The sequence below is a fragment of the Carassius gibelio genome, chromosome A18 (assembly GCF_023724105.1).
Source record: "Carassius gibelio isolate Cgi1373 ecotype wild population from Czech Republic chromosome A18, carGib1.2-hapl.c, whole genome shotgun sequence".
Taxonomy (NCBI): Eukaryota; Metazoa; Chordata; class Actinopteri; order Cypriniformes; family Cyprinidae; genus Carassius; species Carassius gibelio.
The window spans coordinates 2,286,889-2,307,044 of NC_068388.1; the positions used below are offsets into that span (position 1 = coordinate 2,286,889).

The window sequence follows — 20,156 nt, forward strand, 5'->3', positions numbered from 1 at the left end:
CCCGGGACTCTCACCTGGTTATGAGTGAACGAAGATGTGACCGCTGTATCTGACCCACCACTAAAGAGAAGAGAAAACAACTTTTAGTGAACACACAGATGACATTTGACTTCTCTGTTCAGACTTAATTCTGTTTAAATCGATTATTTTTTTTACTGAATTGTCAATTTTTTATGTATTATGTGATTAACACACACATATACATGCATGCATACATATATATTTATTTAATTATGTATTTATATATAAACTTTTTTTTTAAATAATAAAAAAAATATAAAAGCAGGTGGGAAACAAGCATGAAAAACCAGATCATTACTGTTTATGATAGTGTGGAGAGTACATTACACATTGTAATGATCAAGTTTAATAAGCTCAGTACCGGTTATTTAAGGAGGTTTGGTGTCTCGGATCATCGGTTCTCAAGTCTCTGAATGGGCTGGTCTTCACAGGTGAACCCTAGAAACATAATAAAGCTATCATTAGCTCGGTGTTAACAACAAAATCTGACTAGAAGTGATGTGATCAAGCATTAAGCAGAAGTGCGCACCTCTCTGGTGATTCGTCTTTCAATGTAGGCCATGAACTGTGAGCTGAGGCTGACAGGCTCCGCCCCTCTACGGCTCCGCCCATCCTCCCCCTCATCATCCACCGTACAGCTGTCAATGAAGTCTATCTGTTCAATCTCCGTTTCCACTTCAGAAAGACACAAAGATAAAATTACTCTTCCTGTAATGGACCGCTTCTCGTCCAGAACTGAACCGTGGTGTGTCATGAGCCTCTCACATGTGCCATTGGTCACGTGAGACCCCGTCCGAGGATCCTCGCGCTCTCTTTCTCGGTCTCGTCTCTGTCTTTGCTCTTTGGTGATTTCCGCCACTCTCAACGGCAAGTCTGACAACTCGTCTGAAGGCTTTAGATGGGGAAGAGGAGGAACGGAACAATAAATAAAGCGATAATAAAGAACAACAGCAGGATAGAGTAGATTCTTGATAAGAGTGATCTGAATAACACTTGCCTCATTTCCTGACCACCTCTTGTCTCCGCTGTCCACGCTGTTAAAGCCAGAGTCCAGAGCTCCGTACGGCCGGCCGGGAAACAAATCCTCTGCACTGAGAAACAAACAGACCGGAGAGAACAACATCACGTCATCTGAGGTTTCAAAAGGACCAAACACATTCAAATAGTCTGCAAAAAAATATATATATTTTTCTAGCATCCATATACATTTTAACAAGAGTTTGGGTAGAAAGTGTGCGTCTGTGCGAAACCCCCACGATGCCAGGATCTTATTATGCATTTGCCAAAGAGTTTTTTCCCAAACACGTTGATATGTGGTTTCTTGAGAGTTGTGGGTGTTTTTTTACTGGTCCAACTCAAAACGGTCTGTTGGATTTTCTGTTTTTTAGAGATGGTCAATGCAAGTCTGTGGTATATTCTCATTGTATTTATTATTTAATATTTTACTTGATTCTATTTTTTATTTTAAATAATTTTATATTCTATATTTTAGTTTAGTTTATATGAAGACTTTTTCATTTTCTGGTCTCTAAATAAGGCTTGAATCCCTCCTTCAATGCAAATTTTGGTATTTTATCACTTATTTTATTATTATTATTATTATTATTTTATTTTTATTTTTTTATTATTAAAATGTTATTGCATTTTATATTCTATATTTTGTTTTACCTTACCTAGGAGCCCTACGACAAAATCGTGGAATTCAGTCATAAAAACTGAATTTTCAGTTTAACGCGGAATGTCACGGAATTTGCCAAATTTTGGATGAATTAATAAAAAATTGGTCATTGCACTTACATCAAATCTCGATATAGACTAATATCTGCAAATATTAAGCTGGAAAAGTCTATTTAAATATGAATCCTGCATGTTCTGCGTGTAGACAAGTGTTTGCCATAAATGTTCAGCAGAATATACATCGTCTACTACTACTAAAAATAATAATTTGTATTTTTTTAAAGATTAAATCACACAACATTTCAGAAAAATGCAAATACACAACAGAATTTCTGAGGGGGAAAACATTTCATAAGGCTATTTTAAGAAAAAAATGAATAAATGTAAGTTGTTTTTATGCGTTTAAATAATTAGAGATGTCAAAACACAGAATTAGGTAACAATAAAACATATGCTGAATAAAAAAAAAAAATATTCATAGGTCCATAAAAATGTAATTTTTGTAAAACTTTTAATAAATTGATGTGAAAATGTATAAGTTTTATGATTTTAATGAATTAGACACGCTTTTTTATTAATACAACTTAATTTAACCATGAAAAAGGAGTGGAGAAAAATTAAAATGGAAAAAAATGGAATCCAGGAAAATTAAAACGGAAAATTTTTTTTTTAGGAAAAAATAAAACAGATTTCCTAGGGCCCTATTTAACCCAGGTTTTTTTTTTTTTTTTGGTCTCTTGATGGCTTGGGTCCCTCCTTCAATGCAAGTCTGTTGCATTTAATTTTTATGCTATTTTATAATTTGGAATCTTTTAGATTTTCAGATTTTTATATTTTATTTTCTTCACCACCACAAAAAATATCCTGCTTATTCAGAAAAGTAATAGCAACCTCTCGCCAACAAGATTTCGTACTGCATTTGTGTACACTGCTTGTTCTGTATATCATCTGTCAAATCTCCAGAAGTTTGATCTCTACATCATCTCATCTACTGTCATCCGGTCTTGCTGCAATCTCTCCCGTCTTCATACCTTCATTCCGATCAATCCAAGCTTTCATTCTGCCAAGTGTTTTTTCCTTTCCCTCCCTCCTTATCTGCAGAATTGCCCTGCTCTGTGCGTCCTCTGAGAGACACGGCCGATAAACACACTAAAACCCAGGGAACTGAAGCGAGTTCTTACTAGGATCCGTAGGGCACTGGTCTTCTGTCGTAGTCTGGAAGGTCTGATGCTGCTTTACACGCCTCCATGTTGAGATATTTAAATATATGGATCTTTCCCTTTATACAGATCTGGAAGAAGATGCAGAAATATGATGATCCCGAAGGATGTGTAACCTCACAGAGATGCTCCAAATTTTGTAATTTCATAAAATGAAATATTTATTCAATGTAGATCAAAACAGGAATGTGTGTTACCTGTGCAGGTGGACTCTGGAGAGGATTGTTGTCAAGAATGATGCTCTGGAGGTGTCTGAGATTGCGGTAGCACACTGGGATCGTCGTTACCTTATTACAGGAAAAATCGAGCCGGACCAACGGCAACTCTGCCAGCTCTGCAAACCCAACAACACAGAAATGACACAAGCACATCTATAAGAAAACATGACTCGTTTCATCAGGTGTGTGTGGTTCTGACCAGGAGGCAGACGAACGAGGTGGTTTCTGCGGATGTTGAGGTCACGCAGAGCTTCCAGCTGACCGATCTGTGGAGGAAGCGTCTGGATCTCATTACAGCTGACATCCTTGAAGACAGAGAGAGAACTGATGAGTAAAGTGCACTAGTAGCACTAGTGAGACGAGCGCTGGTCCACACACCAGTTCAGTGAGCTGTCTGAGTCTGCCCAGATCCTCCGGCAGCGATAGCAGCTTGTTATTGCAGGCGATCAAAACTTTGAGCGGCAGTCGGCACAGATGAGCGGGGAGACTGGACAACTGGTTTCGACTGTGGAGGAAAAGACAACCAAGGGAATAAGAAAACACGGGGTACAATGTCTAGAGTGGTACTTTCACTTGAACTATTAAATGTGACCCTGAAGCACAAAACAAGTCTCTGGGGTATATTTGTAGCAATAGCCAAAAAAACATTGTATAGGACAAAATTATCGATTTTTCTTTTATGGCAAAAAATCATTAGGATATTAGGTAAAGATCATGTTCCATGAAGATATTTTTTTAATTTCCTACTTTAAATATATTAAATCTTATTTTTTTAATTTTTGCATTGCTAAGAATTTTTTTTGCACCCTTAGATTCCAGATTTCCGATTAGTTGTATCTCGGCCAAATATTGTCTGATCCTAATAAACCAAACATCAAAATGAAAGACACTTAAGACTGTGTCACAAATATAAAGGCAATGCAGTTCATAAAGAGTTCTGAAGTGTTTATGTTTCTATTCTAACAGTGTTGTTATTATTAACTAGACCTATTTTAGTACTCTATTAATTTACTGCTTATTTTCTTTCCATAAAAAACAATAGCTTTTCTAATCTTTTTATATTCTATTTGTTTTCTTTTTATTAATTATACAATTAAGAAAAGCAAAAAAATGCCTCTAACATTAGCTTGCTCTTTTCTTTTTCTATTCTGTTTTCTTTTTAATTATTATATAATAAAAAATAAACCTTTTTACATTTATAGCGTTAAGCAAACTCATTAGCTGATAAACATATCACTGCTCTTTTAAATTTTGATTGCATGCTTATATAGTCCTCGTTTTGGGTATAAATGACTAAATGTAAACTAAAACTAACAAAAACATTTTTTAAATAAAAACTATAAATATTAGATGAAAATATATGTTATTTTAGATTTTCAATATAATTGTATTTTATAATTAATAATTTCGATTTTATTTTGAATATTTTTTGAGATTTTGCTAAAGTGTTGTTATTGTTAACAAACTATAAAAAATGTACTAAAATTTGAATGTAAAAATGTATCTAAGAAAATAGAAATAATCAGAAGGAAAACCTAAATTCAACAACTTTATTAGAAATAAGAAATGTTGCTTTATAAACTAACTGAAATTAAAAGTATTAAAATGACTAAAAGCTAAATAGAGTTATTAAGACAAATTCTAATAAAAAAAACTTGGAAATCTAAAAATAACAGCTCAAAATATTAAATAATACTATAAAAATAATAATATATAATACTAAAATACAATAAAATAACACTAAGTGGCTTTTAACTTGACTAAGCCCATCTCAATTAGATTCTCTTCTCTAGATATGACCTTAAATGTAAGGCTGCGTGATTTTTTTTTTTTTTTCATCTTCGGATCACTTACAGTAATAACACACCTCATGCACGTCTAAAAAAGCCAAACACTATGAAGTGTCATTATGTCTGAAACACAAACAGTGCAGGACCCGCAGAAGCTGAATTTGGGTCGGACATTCTTCAAATGCCTAACCTTACACATAAGCAACAGCACTTTAGTAAACACCATTAATTAACATTTGTCTCAAAGCAACTGAGAATAAAATATGGTTTTGGTGAATTACTCAATCAACTGAGTTACTTGTCAGATGGTTGGAATCTTTTTAGGAAATGCATAATACGAGATGGTTTAAATCTCAAAATCATTTTTTTTTTTCACTCCAAAATGCCATGTTAATACACTTCTGCTGTTTAGCTGTGGTAACAATGAAAATGGTTAAATAGCAAAAATTTCCTCTTTTTTTTTTTTTTTTGCATGTTGTGTTATGAATGCCGTGTCTGCGGATATGACCTGATGTTTAGGTAGGTGAGAGACTGTAGGTTGATCAGACTCTCTGGAAGAGAACGTAGGCAGTTCTGGTACAGGTTCAGATTCTCCAGCGACACGTACATGCACACCTCCACCGGCAGCTCCGTCAACCTGTTTCGTGATAGATCTGAGAGCACAGATAACAGAGAGAAAGAGACAATGAGAAACGCATGTCTGGCATCCAGGACTGCTGCACACCTGTCTTTGGTTTGGCTCATGTTAAAGCGTGTTTGGTGAGCTCTTGCATTGAAAAACAATCTCTGAAAATCCTCTAGAACTTTGTTCTATTTTCCTGCTGGTCAAGGAAATGATACAAATATAACAGCATCAGCCAAAATGTATGTATATAAATATATATTTTATTACTGTTTATATAAGCATATTTCCACCTTTTTGTGTACTAGTTCATACAACACATAAATAAAATAAATCTATTGAAGAACAGCGATCTGAAGAATTTGATCTTTCAGAAATTTCTGATCATCACAAACTCATTATCTGCTACAAATGGTAAAATAGGGATCAGATTCACGTCTGAATGGGGGGAAAAAAGAAATACATTTCTATTGCACACTTATTATACAGGTTCATGGATGTGGTTGTATTATGAATGTCAATGAAATATAGATGCAGGATTATAGTTGTAATTTTAATTTGAAATGCATGCTTAAATGACAATGAAGAAATTCAAGTAACACTCGCTGTATTTTGCATGCACACACATTTTAATTTCAAATAGAAAATGCATGCACAAATTATACAAAAAAATTAATTTAGAGCCGTATGATTACTGCAATGCAGAAAATGTGGAGTGCAGTCATAAAAATGTTAATTTACTATATAACACAGAAGAATGTCATGGAATTTGACAAATTTTGGATGAATTAATCAAAATGACAAAGTTGTGAATGAATGGCTCAAATGAGCGGTTTCATCTACTTCACACATACAAGCACTTGTGACACTACTACTACTACTTATAGAATTATTAAAATGTTATTTTTTAAGGAATAATTGCACAATTTTATCTACCAAGTTTTAACTTCAATATCAAGCCTCTGTTGCAAAGGAGAGTTTGGTTAATTTTCATTTGATTAAAGGGTTAATTAAATTAATGTTTAATGCCTTCATTTGATAACCAGAAATATTTAAATACACAACACAGAAGAAAAAGAAAAAATTAATTTCATAGGATTATATTATATAACAAAAATATAATAAAAATAATCAATTAAATAAAAAAGTTACAATTAAGTTCCGTTTACACATTCAATTATACAGAATATTGTAAAAATTAAACTAAATGAAGATGCATCTGAAATCTGAATCTGATCTAGTAACAGCAATATTGCAGCCTTTTTTACACATTTCTCACTTTTTCCAGACCACTTTCAATCCCACAATACTCCAAGTTAACCCGTTTAGTAACTGTGTAGGGGTAAACAAAGTCCCTCATGCATCAAGATTTAGGATCTTCTTCAGATCTAATCCAGAAACCTTGCTTTGATTTCAGAACAGGGTTCCTACACATTTAATTTTCAAAATCCCATGCTTTTCCAGACTCAAATTTCCAAACCTCTCCGTAGATTTTTTTGACCATGTTTAACATAAATGGTTCATAAAATATTATTTTCAGCTTTATATTTGGTATATGCTGTAGTACAGTCATCTGTATTAATTAAATAAAAATAAAACAAATTATATATTTTTTTTTTTTCTCCTCCGGGCTTTTTTTTCTCTCTGATTTTCTCAGTGACAACACAGAGCCTATAAAAAATGCAGACTTTTGCATGCACACAAAGAACATTTTTTGTGCCCTCAAGAAACCATTAAATAAAAAAAGAGATCAAATCTCACAAGCATGGATCAGTGTTTTGCTACACATATAGAAATCATGCCTGTAAACAAAAACTAACAAAAAAAAACACACACGTCACATGAAAAAGTGCACTTTGAATTAATTCAGTCATGTTTGACAATCACTGATAAATCCCTAAAGAGCTGCCATGAAAACACACTTCTTGTATGATACATTTATTTTCATTAAATTCTTAATTAGAAGAAAACTCAAAAAGTCTGGAAATGCAAACATTTTTCCCAAACTTTGCTTTTTGTTTTCACACTCTTCAAGAACTGGAAATTACTCGAATTCCCTACATTTCCAAACCACGTAGGAACCGTGTCATAAAAATTCAAGTGACTCTTCATATATTAGCATGCACAAATATACTCAGACTTCACCCTCACACACACTTTCAAGCAGGACCCCATGACCACCAAAAATAGCTGCTGGACTAGGAGTGAGATAAGGGTCCATTTTTCTGTTCTGGCCTACATGAAAGAGGCCAGTATATCCTCACTGCGGCTCTAAAACTCATTTCTACTTCAGACCAGATTCTGGCTCTAATAATAGCAAAACGCATAGAGAGACATCAGACAATGGTCACGCAGGAGATGATGAAGATCTTACAGCCGTTTCACACACACCACATGCAGCTGTGATGGTGTACGGTTTACATTACAGCTCACAAAGCTACAGGACAGGACCGCTCTTACCCCAAGAAGAGACCAAGCTTGTTTTGTGAAGGATCTGATCTTAAAATTCATCATCATTGGTTTAGATGCTTCTCAAGTCTAGTTATTGCTAGACATTCAGATTTGGTTCGGTTCAGTCTTTTTGTGGAAAAATTTTAATTCTGTTTTCACTTACATCAGGAACCAGAGCAGGGCGAAACATGGTAAATATTAACAATTTACTACTAATTAATATTATTTAAATAATACATAATTAACTAAATATTATGAATATCACTATGATTCTACAATCACTTTTCTTGGCCAATAAAGGCACTGCCAATAGATCAATTTAAATACTAATAGCAAAAAACGACAATATTAAAACAATTAAAATATATATTTTAATTTCTAAAGATTTAGTCTGTATTTCTTCATACATTCTAAAAAGTTTATGAACTTTTAAAAAGATCTTAGTGGTATTTTCTGAATATATTTACATTTTCTAAATGTTACTAATAGCAGAAACAACAACATACAAAAAAGGAAATTTTGATAGAAATATTGAAGAGCATTTAAATTTCTGTAAAGTTGCTTTGCAATGATTTGTATCGTAAAAAGCACTAGACAAATAAACTTGAACTGAATTGAATTCATAGCAAAATAATTTTTTTTTAATTTAAAACATGCATTTAAAAAATATATTTTATTTGCTTTTTCTGAATACATTTAAAAAAAAAAATTTTTCCCCGAAGAAGAAAAAAACACCAACTTATGTTTATGTTAGCCAACTCAGTCAGGAGCTCGCTCACTCAGTACGCACTGAGTGAGCGAGCAGTTAATGCACGGTACGCGGTGGCCAATGCGTTTAACTAGGGATGTCAATTTCGACAAATTCTCATGATCGATCGTCGTTTAAATTAACGATCAATTAATCGATTAATCGTTAACCTTCATACTGCAAGATGCGTCTACAGTAGTTATCGCATGAATTGGTGTGCAATGACACTAAAAACGCAAGCGTCCTCCCACAAAGGAAAGGGTTTTTACTGTAAATAAAAGGCTAGTAGGATTATAAAATGAATCGATTGATAATTTAATATAATTATTTAATTCAAATACAATGACTAATATAACGCAGTCTCAGATGCACTCTGGCATATGACCGGAGCGGAGTGGTAATATTTCCTTAAGAGCGCCTTTCTGAAGATTCCACTCCGCTCGCTCAACCCAGTACATAATCCAAGCGTTCTAAGTGCATTTTATCTTGTGTGTGCTTTTCACATGCTTTATAATCCATGTGTATTTTGTAAAGATCTACGAACATTTCATCTCCTGTGTGTGTGTGTGCGTTTGTGTTTTAATGAGCCTATTTTGAATATTCTACTGCACAACAACAGCAGCTATTTTCACGGAAATAAAGTGAATGAAAATCAAATACTTTTTCAGTTTTTGCATTTTAGGAATGTTTGCTAAGGATAGATTAATATATTTAATACATTTTAATTAATACAATTAATAAAATTAAGAAGAATTAAAAAAAATTCGTTTTGAAACATAATAATTGCTATTTATCAGCATGCATAATTTTAGACAATTATACAAGAATTTTGGTACAAACAGTAAACAATTAGGCCTACTAGAAAAACTTTATTTCGGAGCTGGAACTGGTTTACGGCGAGAGTCACCGGAATATTAACGGAGCGCTTGCTCGGGCTGTTAGCGACTGAGTGGAGCGCACGTCCATAGAGCGGAAAACGTTGCGGGCGTGCGTCCATGTTTTTGTTACGGTGTTATTTTCTTTCCAAATGTGCATAGGATATTGTGCATATCAAGGAAAATCCGGAGAATGCGAAAAAACCCATCTACGCGTTCTGATGGTACAGATGTTTCTGGTATGCATAAATAGCCCTTTGCCAGCTGAGACAACCTGGGAAACCTGGTGGCATTCCCAAATGATCCCAAACAAAACTCTTGCGTGCTCGCTTCATTTTCCTTCACAACTGCTGTACTTTACATGTTTTGGCATAAGCCATGTGCGTCGTCCTCTTTTGGCGGTTGGCAAACCAGCTAGCCGCCTACGTCTCAAACTATGGTTAATGGTGATCATGCTTAATCGACCGTCGATAAGGTTTTTCGATTAAAATATTTATCGACAATTAATCGATCGTCGATTAATCGTTGGCATCCCTACGTTTAACAGACCAGAAATAGAAGATTCTCCAATAACCAACAGGTCTGGTGTTTGGGTGCACTTTGGATTCCCTTTAAGCTATAATGGTGATGGCAAGAGAGTTTTTTATCCAGTGGATAAACAGTATGTTGCATCTACATGACAATAGGGTACACCAGCGGGAATATATATATAAAAAATGTTTGTTTTTTTAAAAACACCAGCGGGAATACTTGTAACATGTCAACTCATTTACGCCGACATCACCTTAGTGTGTCAGTATCTGGGAAAAGACGAAAATAAGGAGAAACATACACGCAACAAACTATCCCCGCAGCATTTAGTCAAAAATTTCCAACAGATTCAAACAGGGCAAAAGACATCACCGCGGCAATTGGTAGGCTCCATTTACGTTATAGCCGCGGATATGAGACCTAACTATTTACCATTCATTCTGTCATCACCATTATAGTTTACAGGGAATCCAAAGTGCACCCAAACACCAGACCTGTTGGTTACTGGAGGATCTTCTATTTCTGGTCTGTTAAACGCATTAGCCATTTTGCAACGAGCCTTCAGCGCGTACTGAGTGAGCGAGCGCATTACTCTGTAGAGGAAAACGCAGGTTTTAAGAACATGCAATTGAGCCCCGTTACAATATTCCTTCACGAGCCCATTTCAGCCAGACCGTAATTCCTGCTTTGTTCCAAAAAACATAAGCCCTATAGAGAACCAATTGAGTAAAAACACACTCAATATAAAGAGTTATAGAGTTCCATATAAAAAGTTACAGCTTTGTATTTGTTCATAACTACTACAACAATATAACATTTTCATTTTTTTTTTTATAAGGAGCTGTTTTTGTTTTATACAGTATGCTGCTAAGAAAACACCATAGAAGATGGGTAAAGAATAGCTCCATCATTGTTCAATGTAAAAAATATTACGTAAAAAAATATAAAAAAATTTAAAAATCAAGGAAATTTATCTGCCAATTTTTTCATTTTGCTGTATCCAAAACGTACCGAACCAAAACATGACCAGTGTATCGTATCGAACCGTGAATTTTGTAATGCATATATATGTATTATGAATACATTCACATTTTAGAGTATAGTTATAGCAAAAACACAAAAAAAGAAAACAAAGATAAAATTATTTTTATATAAAAATAATAAATATAAAATATTTATATAACAATAATAATAATAACAATAATAATAATAATAAAAAAATATTCTGTATTTTCTGATACGTTGAAGTTTTTTTTATTCTATTGGTATTTTCTGAATAAACTAAATAAAAACAGAGCAATTCTCACACACCTGAATCAGTGTTTTGCTACACATAATCAAAGTAATCATGGCTTCACGGCCTGTGTATGTAGTTTGTGGAGCTGTGTGGATGGACTAATGGATTTCCAATCCACACTGGATCTATATTTGTAACTGTGCAGCTGTGCAGAGATCCGGGATGGGGAAGACAGGAAGTGCTGCTGACTGTAACGTCTGCTACCTAAAACCAGCACACATACAGATCCATTACACAGAGCTCAGAACAGAATTTGGTAAAAAAGGAAGTGGAACGCAAGAAAAAATAAAACATTTCATCATAGGTGCCCAAATGCAATTTCTCTTAAATTTTCAAACTGATGTTAAAGTGTACACGTTTCATGATTTCATGACACCCACACAATAAACTGGGTACATGTTTACAAATCTGAGGGTGATTCAGGGTCAAAGAAAACTAAAAAAACTAAAATATGCATGAATACAATAAAGCTTATTTTTTAGGTTTTAGATGCTCATGCAAACCTCACAAGCACACACTGTTATTGGAAACACCCACTAAACAAGCAAAGTGGGATCAAGATCATATCAGGCCTAGACAGGATCCAAAACACTTGTGCTAAACAGTCCCTGATCCCCTTGTTTACAAACCTTACTGTAATTCTGAGACGAGACACCAACATTATACAGAACCGAGATGAGCAATGACTGAGTAATGTGCATCAGCTCTTCTCGTTTTCCGTTTGTGAGTTCATTCTGAGATTCTGTCAGGCACCAGACTCATGACCTCTGTCAAGTAATATCAAGATGACTTCACTTCCTCCATACTTTTACACAACAGCTATCACTTCTGGCCTCGAGGCGAGACAACGGCAGACAGACTCGCTGCAATAATGTTCAATCCTGCATCTCCCTCAAAGGATTCCTTCTAGATCAAATATCTCTTTCAGTAGTCTATCCAATAAAACACGCTACAATACACTATTCTATTCATGCATGAGATGAATAAACATACATACATCATGAATCTTCAATGCATCACACAGAATTAACACTAGTAACAAGACCACAATTTAAAAATAACTTCATGAACAATGCAATAAGGAAAACCTGTAAGTTTAACACAGTATAACAATAAGAAGCCCAGAGATTTTCATGGAACAATCCTGTTATTATGTCTAATAGTAATGCAATTTCTTGCTTTTGTAGTTGCTCTTTTCTGTCATGGACACATCAGTGCTGCATAATGAAGACAAGCACTTCTTTCTCGGTCCGTGTCTGTGATGTGTGAGAGCAGAACACAAGAGAAGACACGCCAGCGTATGTTTAAGTGCTCATCATGTTGCAACCAAAAGTCTCTCAGCGGTGAACTTCACATGCCTCTTTATAGGGCCAAAAGCCTCAGTTTAAAACAAAGCATGGCGTGGGAAAGTGTGTAACTGCAATGTCTCCAACATTTACAATGCAAGTAAACTGACATGACCACAGTCCACAGTGCTTTGAAAGAGTTAGTGTTCCTCAAAACACTCATGCACTGCTAAAACATATTATCGGTCCAAATACATTACATTTCGCCCCAAAATCCAATTTTTTTTTTTACTTTTACAATTTTAATGCCACATTGTCATTATGGTATAAAGTATTGTACTGGTAGTGACTCTTCTTTTGAATATATTTTTTTACTTTAAAGTTTTTTTTTTCTTTTTTGACAACATTACAATGGAACATTTGCATGCAACATTTTTGATGTTACTAACAGCAAAAATGTTGCATGCAAATGTCCCCTTATAAGTGAAAAATTCACTGTGCAAAAAAAAAACAAAACAAAAAAAAAATTGGTCTTAAATGGTCCTAAAACAGGCAATGCAAACCTATAATTCTTATTGTATTACTTTTACATTTTAGGAGGACCCAAACCGAGAAGTTTCTTGAGATTAAATCTTAAAAGGACTAATTAAAATCTAATTAAACTAAAAAAAAACGCAACATTTACAAAAGGTTTTTATAGTTAGTCTTAGATAAAAAAAAAGTTTTAATTAAAATAAATAACCAATAGATAAACACCCAACAAAGAGGAAAAAATTGCCAATAGTTAAATAACTAATAAATAAGTATGCAGTAAATTAATAACCAACACATAAATAAATAACTAAACATATATCCTAAAAGAGTCATTTAGGAGTTGAAATCATCCCAATAAAATAATCAATGAAATATTTGCACCAGTTAACAAAATCTTGAGAGTGCTAATTAAGCAGAATGATCATTTAACGGTGAGCCTAACATTCACAACCAAACCTCCACTGCAATTTTATTCTGTTTTATTCTTATTCTTCGTGAAAATATGTTCAGAAAGATTAATAAGCTTTGTTCGGGATGTTAAACTACTTTAGGAGCCCAAAGGACTGCCATGGTGAAAATATTATTTGAAATCTCCTCGTGAAATTTGCCAGAGTACGTATGGGTCAGTGTTTTGATTGCAGAAGAGTTCGACAAAGGATTACTAACTCCAGGTATGTTTTTGATGAGGATATGACAATGCAGAATGGTTAAAAGAGTCTATGTTGAATGATAAAGACCCTTTGTTAATAATTTACTTGGGGAAAAAATGGGAAAAACTATATATCGGAAATATAAATGGGAAAAACTATATATCGATTAATCGCAAAATAATCGACTGATTAATCGATTATCAAAATAATTGTTAGTTGCAGCCCTAATTGACACAGTGGTCCAGAAGGCCTTGTTATCACTCTCCGATGACAGACACCTGTTTGGAGTCTTCTGCGCTGAGGGAAGATAGCGTTCCTCTTTCACAGGAGACCAGGACATTTGACACAGTTCACAGGACAACACAGCCAAAGCAATCAGAGGAGGTAATATCTGAGGTCAAGTCAGCAGAGACTTACAAACACTCTCAACAATAGCTGCTCGACTATGAATTATTCAAGACGAACGGCCAGCAGATCATTTCAGTGATGCATTTTTAGATTACACCCCAGGTGGAGCATTCAGATCTGGAACTCATTAAAATGACTTCACACACTGTCAGAAGCATTCGTACTTTTAACTGAAAAAGAGGTTAAAATACTTCCTGAAAAACCTGTTATTGCTCAGCTGTATGTTATTTACCATGTTACACTGTAGTGCTTCATTTACACTGCAAATGTGGCATAGAGGCGCTTCTGAAGAGGCATTCAGGTGTCTTTACACTGACTGTTTAAAACTTTTCAGGGGTGGCATAAATGCATGTTCACTGCATTTACAACTGTATATGATACTAGGGGCTGAGTCTTGGATAATTTAGGCTGACTTTTAATGCGCCTCGGTAAAGACATCCTAATCTTCATATTTGTGAAGTTGTTTTAGAGATACACTAGAAGTAATCTTATGCCTAATGTACACAGCAAATGTGGCAAGGAAGCGCTTCTTAAGTGGCATTTAGGTTAATAATGTTTAATGCTGCTCAGAGAAGGAAAAAATGCATGTTCACAGCATTCACAACTATATACTATAATACGAGGGGCTGAAGTGGGTCACAGATGGCATAATTTAATCTGGATTTTATATGAAATTGGGTCTCGTCACTATATTTTAAACAGGCACAGAGCAGCCAAAACTCAGCTGTGCAAAGATGGCTATAAATGAATAAATGTTATAAATAAATGTTATTTTACTGTAGGTTACCTTATTATACACTCTAAAAAAAGCCATTGGTGGTTTCAAATAGTGGGTCAAATATGGAGTAACCTAGCTGGTGGGTTAAGTTTTTTAATTAAATTCATAACATAAAAGTTGGAGAAATCATATTAGATTTCACAGGACAAATTGTTCAATTTTACTGTTTTGTATTTGTAAAGATTTAAAGGGATAGTTCACCATTTTTGTTTTCTTTGAGCAGAAAAAGTATTCTCGTAGCTTCATGACATTAAGATTGAACCACTGATGTAACATGGACTATTTTAATGAAGTCTTTACTACATTTCTGTGCCTGGGCATATTTCAGTTGCATTGAGCTCTATGCAGGGTCAGAAAGCTCTCAGATTTCATCAAAAAAAAAATAATTTGCGTTTCAAAAGGTGAACAAAGGTATTTTTGGTTTGGAATGACATGAGGGTGAGTAATGAATTACAGAATTAAACTTTTTGGGTAACAAAGCGTTCACAGAAAAAAAAAAAAAAAAAAAAAAGCAAAATGTCATTACTAATAAACCTCTCAGTAGGAATCAAGAGGCAATGTTAAACTGCTATTATCAGCCGAGAAAAAAAAAAAACCCATAAACTCTCTGGCAAAAACAAAGCTATGGCACTCACAATCTGTCATTAGCAAACCATAACAAACTCACAGTCACAGCAAAGCAATAGAACTATTTTGGGTGTTGCAAAGCATTGAAAGCTTTCCTTATTTTTTTTCCCCCATTCATTCCTACAGTCTGCATTTTTTCGTGAACCGGCTTTGGATGAGAACGAAATCAAGAGATTTTTGTGTGGATCCCAGAATGCACTTCACAGACGATCAATATTGACACAGACACAAGACACCAAGTATGCTCAGGATCAGAGCTGTAGTCCTGAGCGACGATGACCATTTCCTATTTTCAGACCGTGCAACACAATACGAGGTGGCTAAGCGGGGTAACACTAACTAGACTTTGTTGAATAAGAACAGTAATAGTGAAACTTACATTAAGAAACACCACTTTATTCCCTAAAACATAAAATGCTTTTGTGAGTTATGCATCTAAATTTCAACGCAATGCAATTAGCTCTTTGTGATATATAGCTGATATCTAAAATAACCATCTATCTTGGTAATTTGAGACATTATGCATGAAATACTTTGTGCAAATAAAACCGTCAATTAAATAGCAATTTTCTCAAACATCAGCAATTTGTCCACAACACTTACACTGAACTGAAAACCACAAAGCAACTGTACACACACTGTGGCATTTTCATAACTGTTAAGATGAGTAATGAACCTGTCTATCTGCATGCCGATCAATTAAGTAGTCGTTTAGGGATTTAACAGTCATGCAAAAACTTAAAAGATACAGCAGTCCGTAAAAACCTTCAGAGAGATGTTTATATAGCCTGCGCTGGTTTTACTGTACACACAACTCATTTAAAGAGGTAAATGCAACAAAATACAACTCTTTGTATTAATATATGGGGTCTTACACAGCTCTCGAGCAGGACACACTGCTTTTCTGATTGTCATTCTTGCGATGAAATGAAAATCGCATGTCTGAACACGTCTAGAAACTCCTAAACCATAATGTCTGCACCTGTATGTGTCAGATAAGCAAGCTACATTACTAGTTTCATTTGATTACAGCAGGAGCAGGTCCTGTTTTGATCTGCACAAGAAACTAAAAAATAAAAATATGCATAGTGAGTAATAGTACCAATAATATACTTCTCAGTCACACACTACATAAACATTTGATTTAAAAAGCAATGGACTGATTGGAATAATCATAATCATCAAAATTATATTATATATACTTAAATATTATTCAATTAATATTATTCAATCCAGCAGTACTGTTACAATGTTACATAATAGAAAACTAATTATATTAAAAATGATATTCTTTTTTCAGACTATAAATTATGTCTTTAAACATGGAAAAATATACAAAAGCCTTTTAAATTTAGGATAGGAATCCTTTCGACAAGGATGATATATATGTATATATATATATATATATATATATATATATATATATATATATATATATATATATATATATATATATATTATGCAATTTATATTATTCAATCCAGCAGTACTATGTTATAATTTTACATAATAGAAAACTAAATATATATTTAAAAAATTATTATTCATTTTTCACAGTATAAATTGTGTCTTTAAACATTTAGCACAGGATCCCTTTGACAAGGATGATTATGTTTGGGGGTCCATGGCATCTAAAAGATTATAAAACCCCTGATTCATATGAAAAACAACCACACATCAACACTATAATATCGCTGGATCTCATTCGGTCAAACAACTGACCAAGTTCAAATCTCGATCTACTTAAAGATGAAACCCTTTTAATATGTCTGCATACAACAAAACTTTGTAAACAGACCTTATAAAGTCAACAAGATGCTCAAACCTGTCAAACAATACCTGTGTTTGGGTCTCACTGTATATAACCTATTCTGAGCTCAATCTGACAGATCTCTGACGCATGTTCCTCAAGTGCCCCATTAACATCTAACATGACCTGAAAGTTTACGAGTTAATATCAGAACTCATTTCTTAAGGATTTATTGGACACAAATGACTGATCATGAGTTCAGATGGGCTTCCAGCCCAGCACACACCCGCGTGTTTACACCAGTCAAACACAGTGTAAACTAGTGTGAAACTCGCCCGTTGGGACTTTCTATGTAGCTTTTGGGTGAATTAACGGTTAAGGGGGAACAGAATATAAAGATTTGTCTCGGTACCGGCCCGGGTGGTGTCGGTCAGGTCGTGTCCGGCGGCGCTCCTCGGGAACTCCTTCAGCTTCCTGCCGCTCAGGTTGAGCGTTCCGGTGGCCGCCGCCTCGTCCAGCGCCCGGTCCAGCGAGCGGTTCCAGGACGCGGGTCCGGGAGCATTGGATAATCCGTGATGAGTAGTTCCCGCCGCACCGGCGGGATGGCCGACGGTAAAAGAGGGCACGGCGCTTTCCGCGGAGAGCAACACCGAAGCCGCCATTACACAGCTAACACTCCCGCTGGATCTTCACGGGCCCCACACGAGCGCGGACAGCGGCAATGCGCATGCGCGGACGAGGACGCGCAGAGAGATGGAGCCTTTTTCTTTTCTCATAATAAAAACATTGACAGAATTTTTTGTTTGTTTGTTTGTTTTTTGTTTGTTTAATTATTAATTAATGGGGTTTTATTTTATGACGGCGTTTTAGTGCCACGTTGAAAAAAAAAAGAATAAAAGATTACGAGATTGAAGTCGTAATATTTCGAGAATAAAGTCGAAATATTAGCCTACTAGAATAAAGTCGAAATATTACGAAAATAAAAAAGTCGAAATATTACGAGAATATAGTCGAAATATTACTAGAAAAAAGGCGAAATATTACGAGAATAAAATCGAAATATTAAGATATTAACTCGAAATATTACGAGAATAAAGTCAAAATATTACGAGAATAAAGTCAACATATTACGAGATTAAAGTCGTAATTTTAAAGATTCAAAACTTTTATTTGTTTCATACATGGTTATATGGAGAGCATATTAGATTTAATTAGATTCAACTTTATTGTCATTGCACATGTAAGGTACAAGGCAACGAAATGCAGTTAGCATCTAACCAGAAGTGCAATAAGCAGTATACGGAATATGCAAGGTCTATAATATATACAATAACTTTTCAGTTAACTATTCAGATAAGGCAGTATTATGGATATAATTTACAGCATGATATACTGATAGGTGTACTATGATAATACTATACAGATGGATTATGTAAAATATGTATGTACACTATAAGCAGAAAGCATGTACATATGAACATCATTTACACTAGTGCATGGACAGTAAAGTGCATAGAAAATATTTCAGTGTGCAAATGGATTATTCAGTATTCTGTACGAACAGACAGTAGTGCAAGTACAGTAATAACTGGTTTATTGTTTATGACAGCAGTGAAATGTTTATGACAGCAGTGAAAAGTCCGGTCTGCTCCATGGACAGTGCAGTTATTAAAGAATACAAATACAAGAATATTATATTTTATGGAAAAATTAAGATAAAAAAAAGAATAAAATAAAAGTTTTTTTAAGAGACTGTTTTATTCATTCATTTATTCATTTATTTTATCACACAAACAAAATAAAAAAGCTATACTAAAACAATACAAAAAAAACTGCAATTAAAAAGAAAAAAAAGAAAATAAAACTCTGACCATTCTGTTGTGTTTCTCAATCTCAATCTTCTTCTTTATTCTAATTTTATAATTTCTGTTTATTGTAAAAGCAATAAAAACTCCAACCAGTACATTTATGCATGCATTAAATACATTAATTTATACACATAATGGTAGACAACAAATGTAATGGAAATGTTTGCTAAACATAAATAAGATACTTTTTTTTTTTTTTTACTTTACACATTTTTTACATCCAAGTATATTTTTATATAGGCTACCACTAAATTGACCAACCTAATTGTATTTATGCTCTATGATGTTCTCCAGAAGATGTATCTACAAGTATCACATTTGTTTATTGGATGATTAAAAAAAAAAAAAAAAAAAAATTAAAACTCCAACCATAAATATAAATATTCTAATTTTATCATAGTTAAATACATAAATGCATGCATATAAGAGTAGCTGACAAATATATATATATAATGTTTAACAAATTTTTTATATCAAAGTAATAGAAGTGCATCCAAATCTTGATTTAAAGTTTGTTTATAGGATTTAAATGTTGAATGTATGTTTCGAAAGTCTATTTATATGATTCAAATAATAAGAATCAAAGAAAAAAAATATTTATGGACTTGCAGCTCTATAATTGATTAACTCTCGCTGAAGGAAGTGTATGATATAAAATACAGACAAATGGATTGACCTACATATAAAAACATGCAAATACCCTCTACTGGTCATTTTATTAAACTGAGATTTGGGTTGTCAACCCAAAAACCCATAAATTTAATTATTTGTAATAAAAACACACTATATTATAATTGCATTATTT

General features: G+C 34.0%; 1 protein-coding gene across 8 annotated transcripts in view; it reads right to left on the bottom strand.

Annotated features, from left to right (window-relative positions):
- Nucleotides 1-18,223, bottom strand: part of LOC127934751 (DISP complex protein LRCH3) — a 32,767-nt gene extending 14,544 nt beyond the window's left edge. For 3 of the 8 annotated variants that reach the window (XM_052532329.1, XM_052532328.1, XM_052532324.1), the window contains exons 1-10: nt 17,896-18,222; nt 5,435-5,579; nt 3,515-3,641; nt 3,336-3,441; nt 3,116-3,252; nt 2,880-2,989; nt 787-1,112; nt 551-696; nt 383-459; nt 15-60 (exon numbers count right to left, since the gene is read on the bottom strand). In XM_052532329.1, the coding sequence (XP_052388289.1) occupies nt 15-60; nt 383-459; nt 551-696; nt 787-1,112; nt 2,880-2,989; nt 3,116-3,252; nt 3,336-3,441; nt 3,515-3,641; nt 5,435-5,579; nt 17,896-18,145 (1,470 nt within the window). In that variant the 5' untranslated portion in view covers nt 18,146-18,222. Of the gene's footprint in view, nt 1-14; nt 61-382; nt 460-550; nt 697-786; nt 1,113-2,879; nt 2,990-3,115; nt 3,253-3,335; nt 3,442-3,514; nt 3,642-5,434; nt 5,580-17,895 lie in introns of all 8 variants that reach the window. The other 5 variants (XM_052532331.1, XM_052532330.1, XM_052532327.1 and 2 more) reach the window with 4 other exon arrangements.
- Between the last annotated feature and the right edge of the window lie 1,933 nt (nt 18,224-20,156).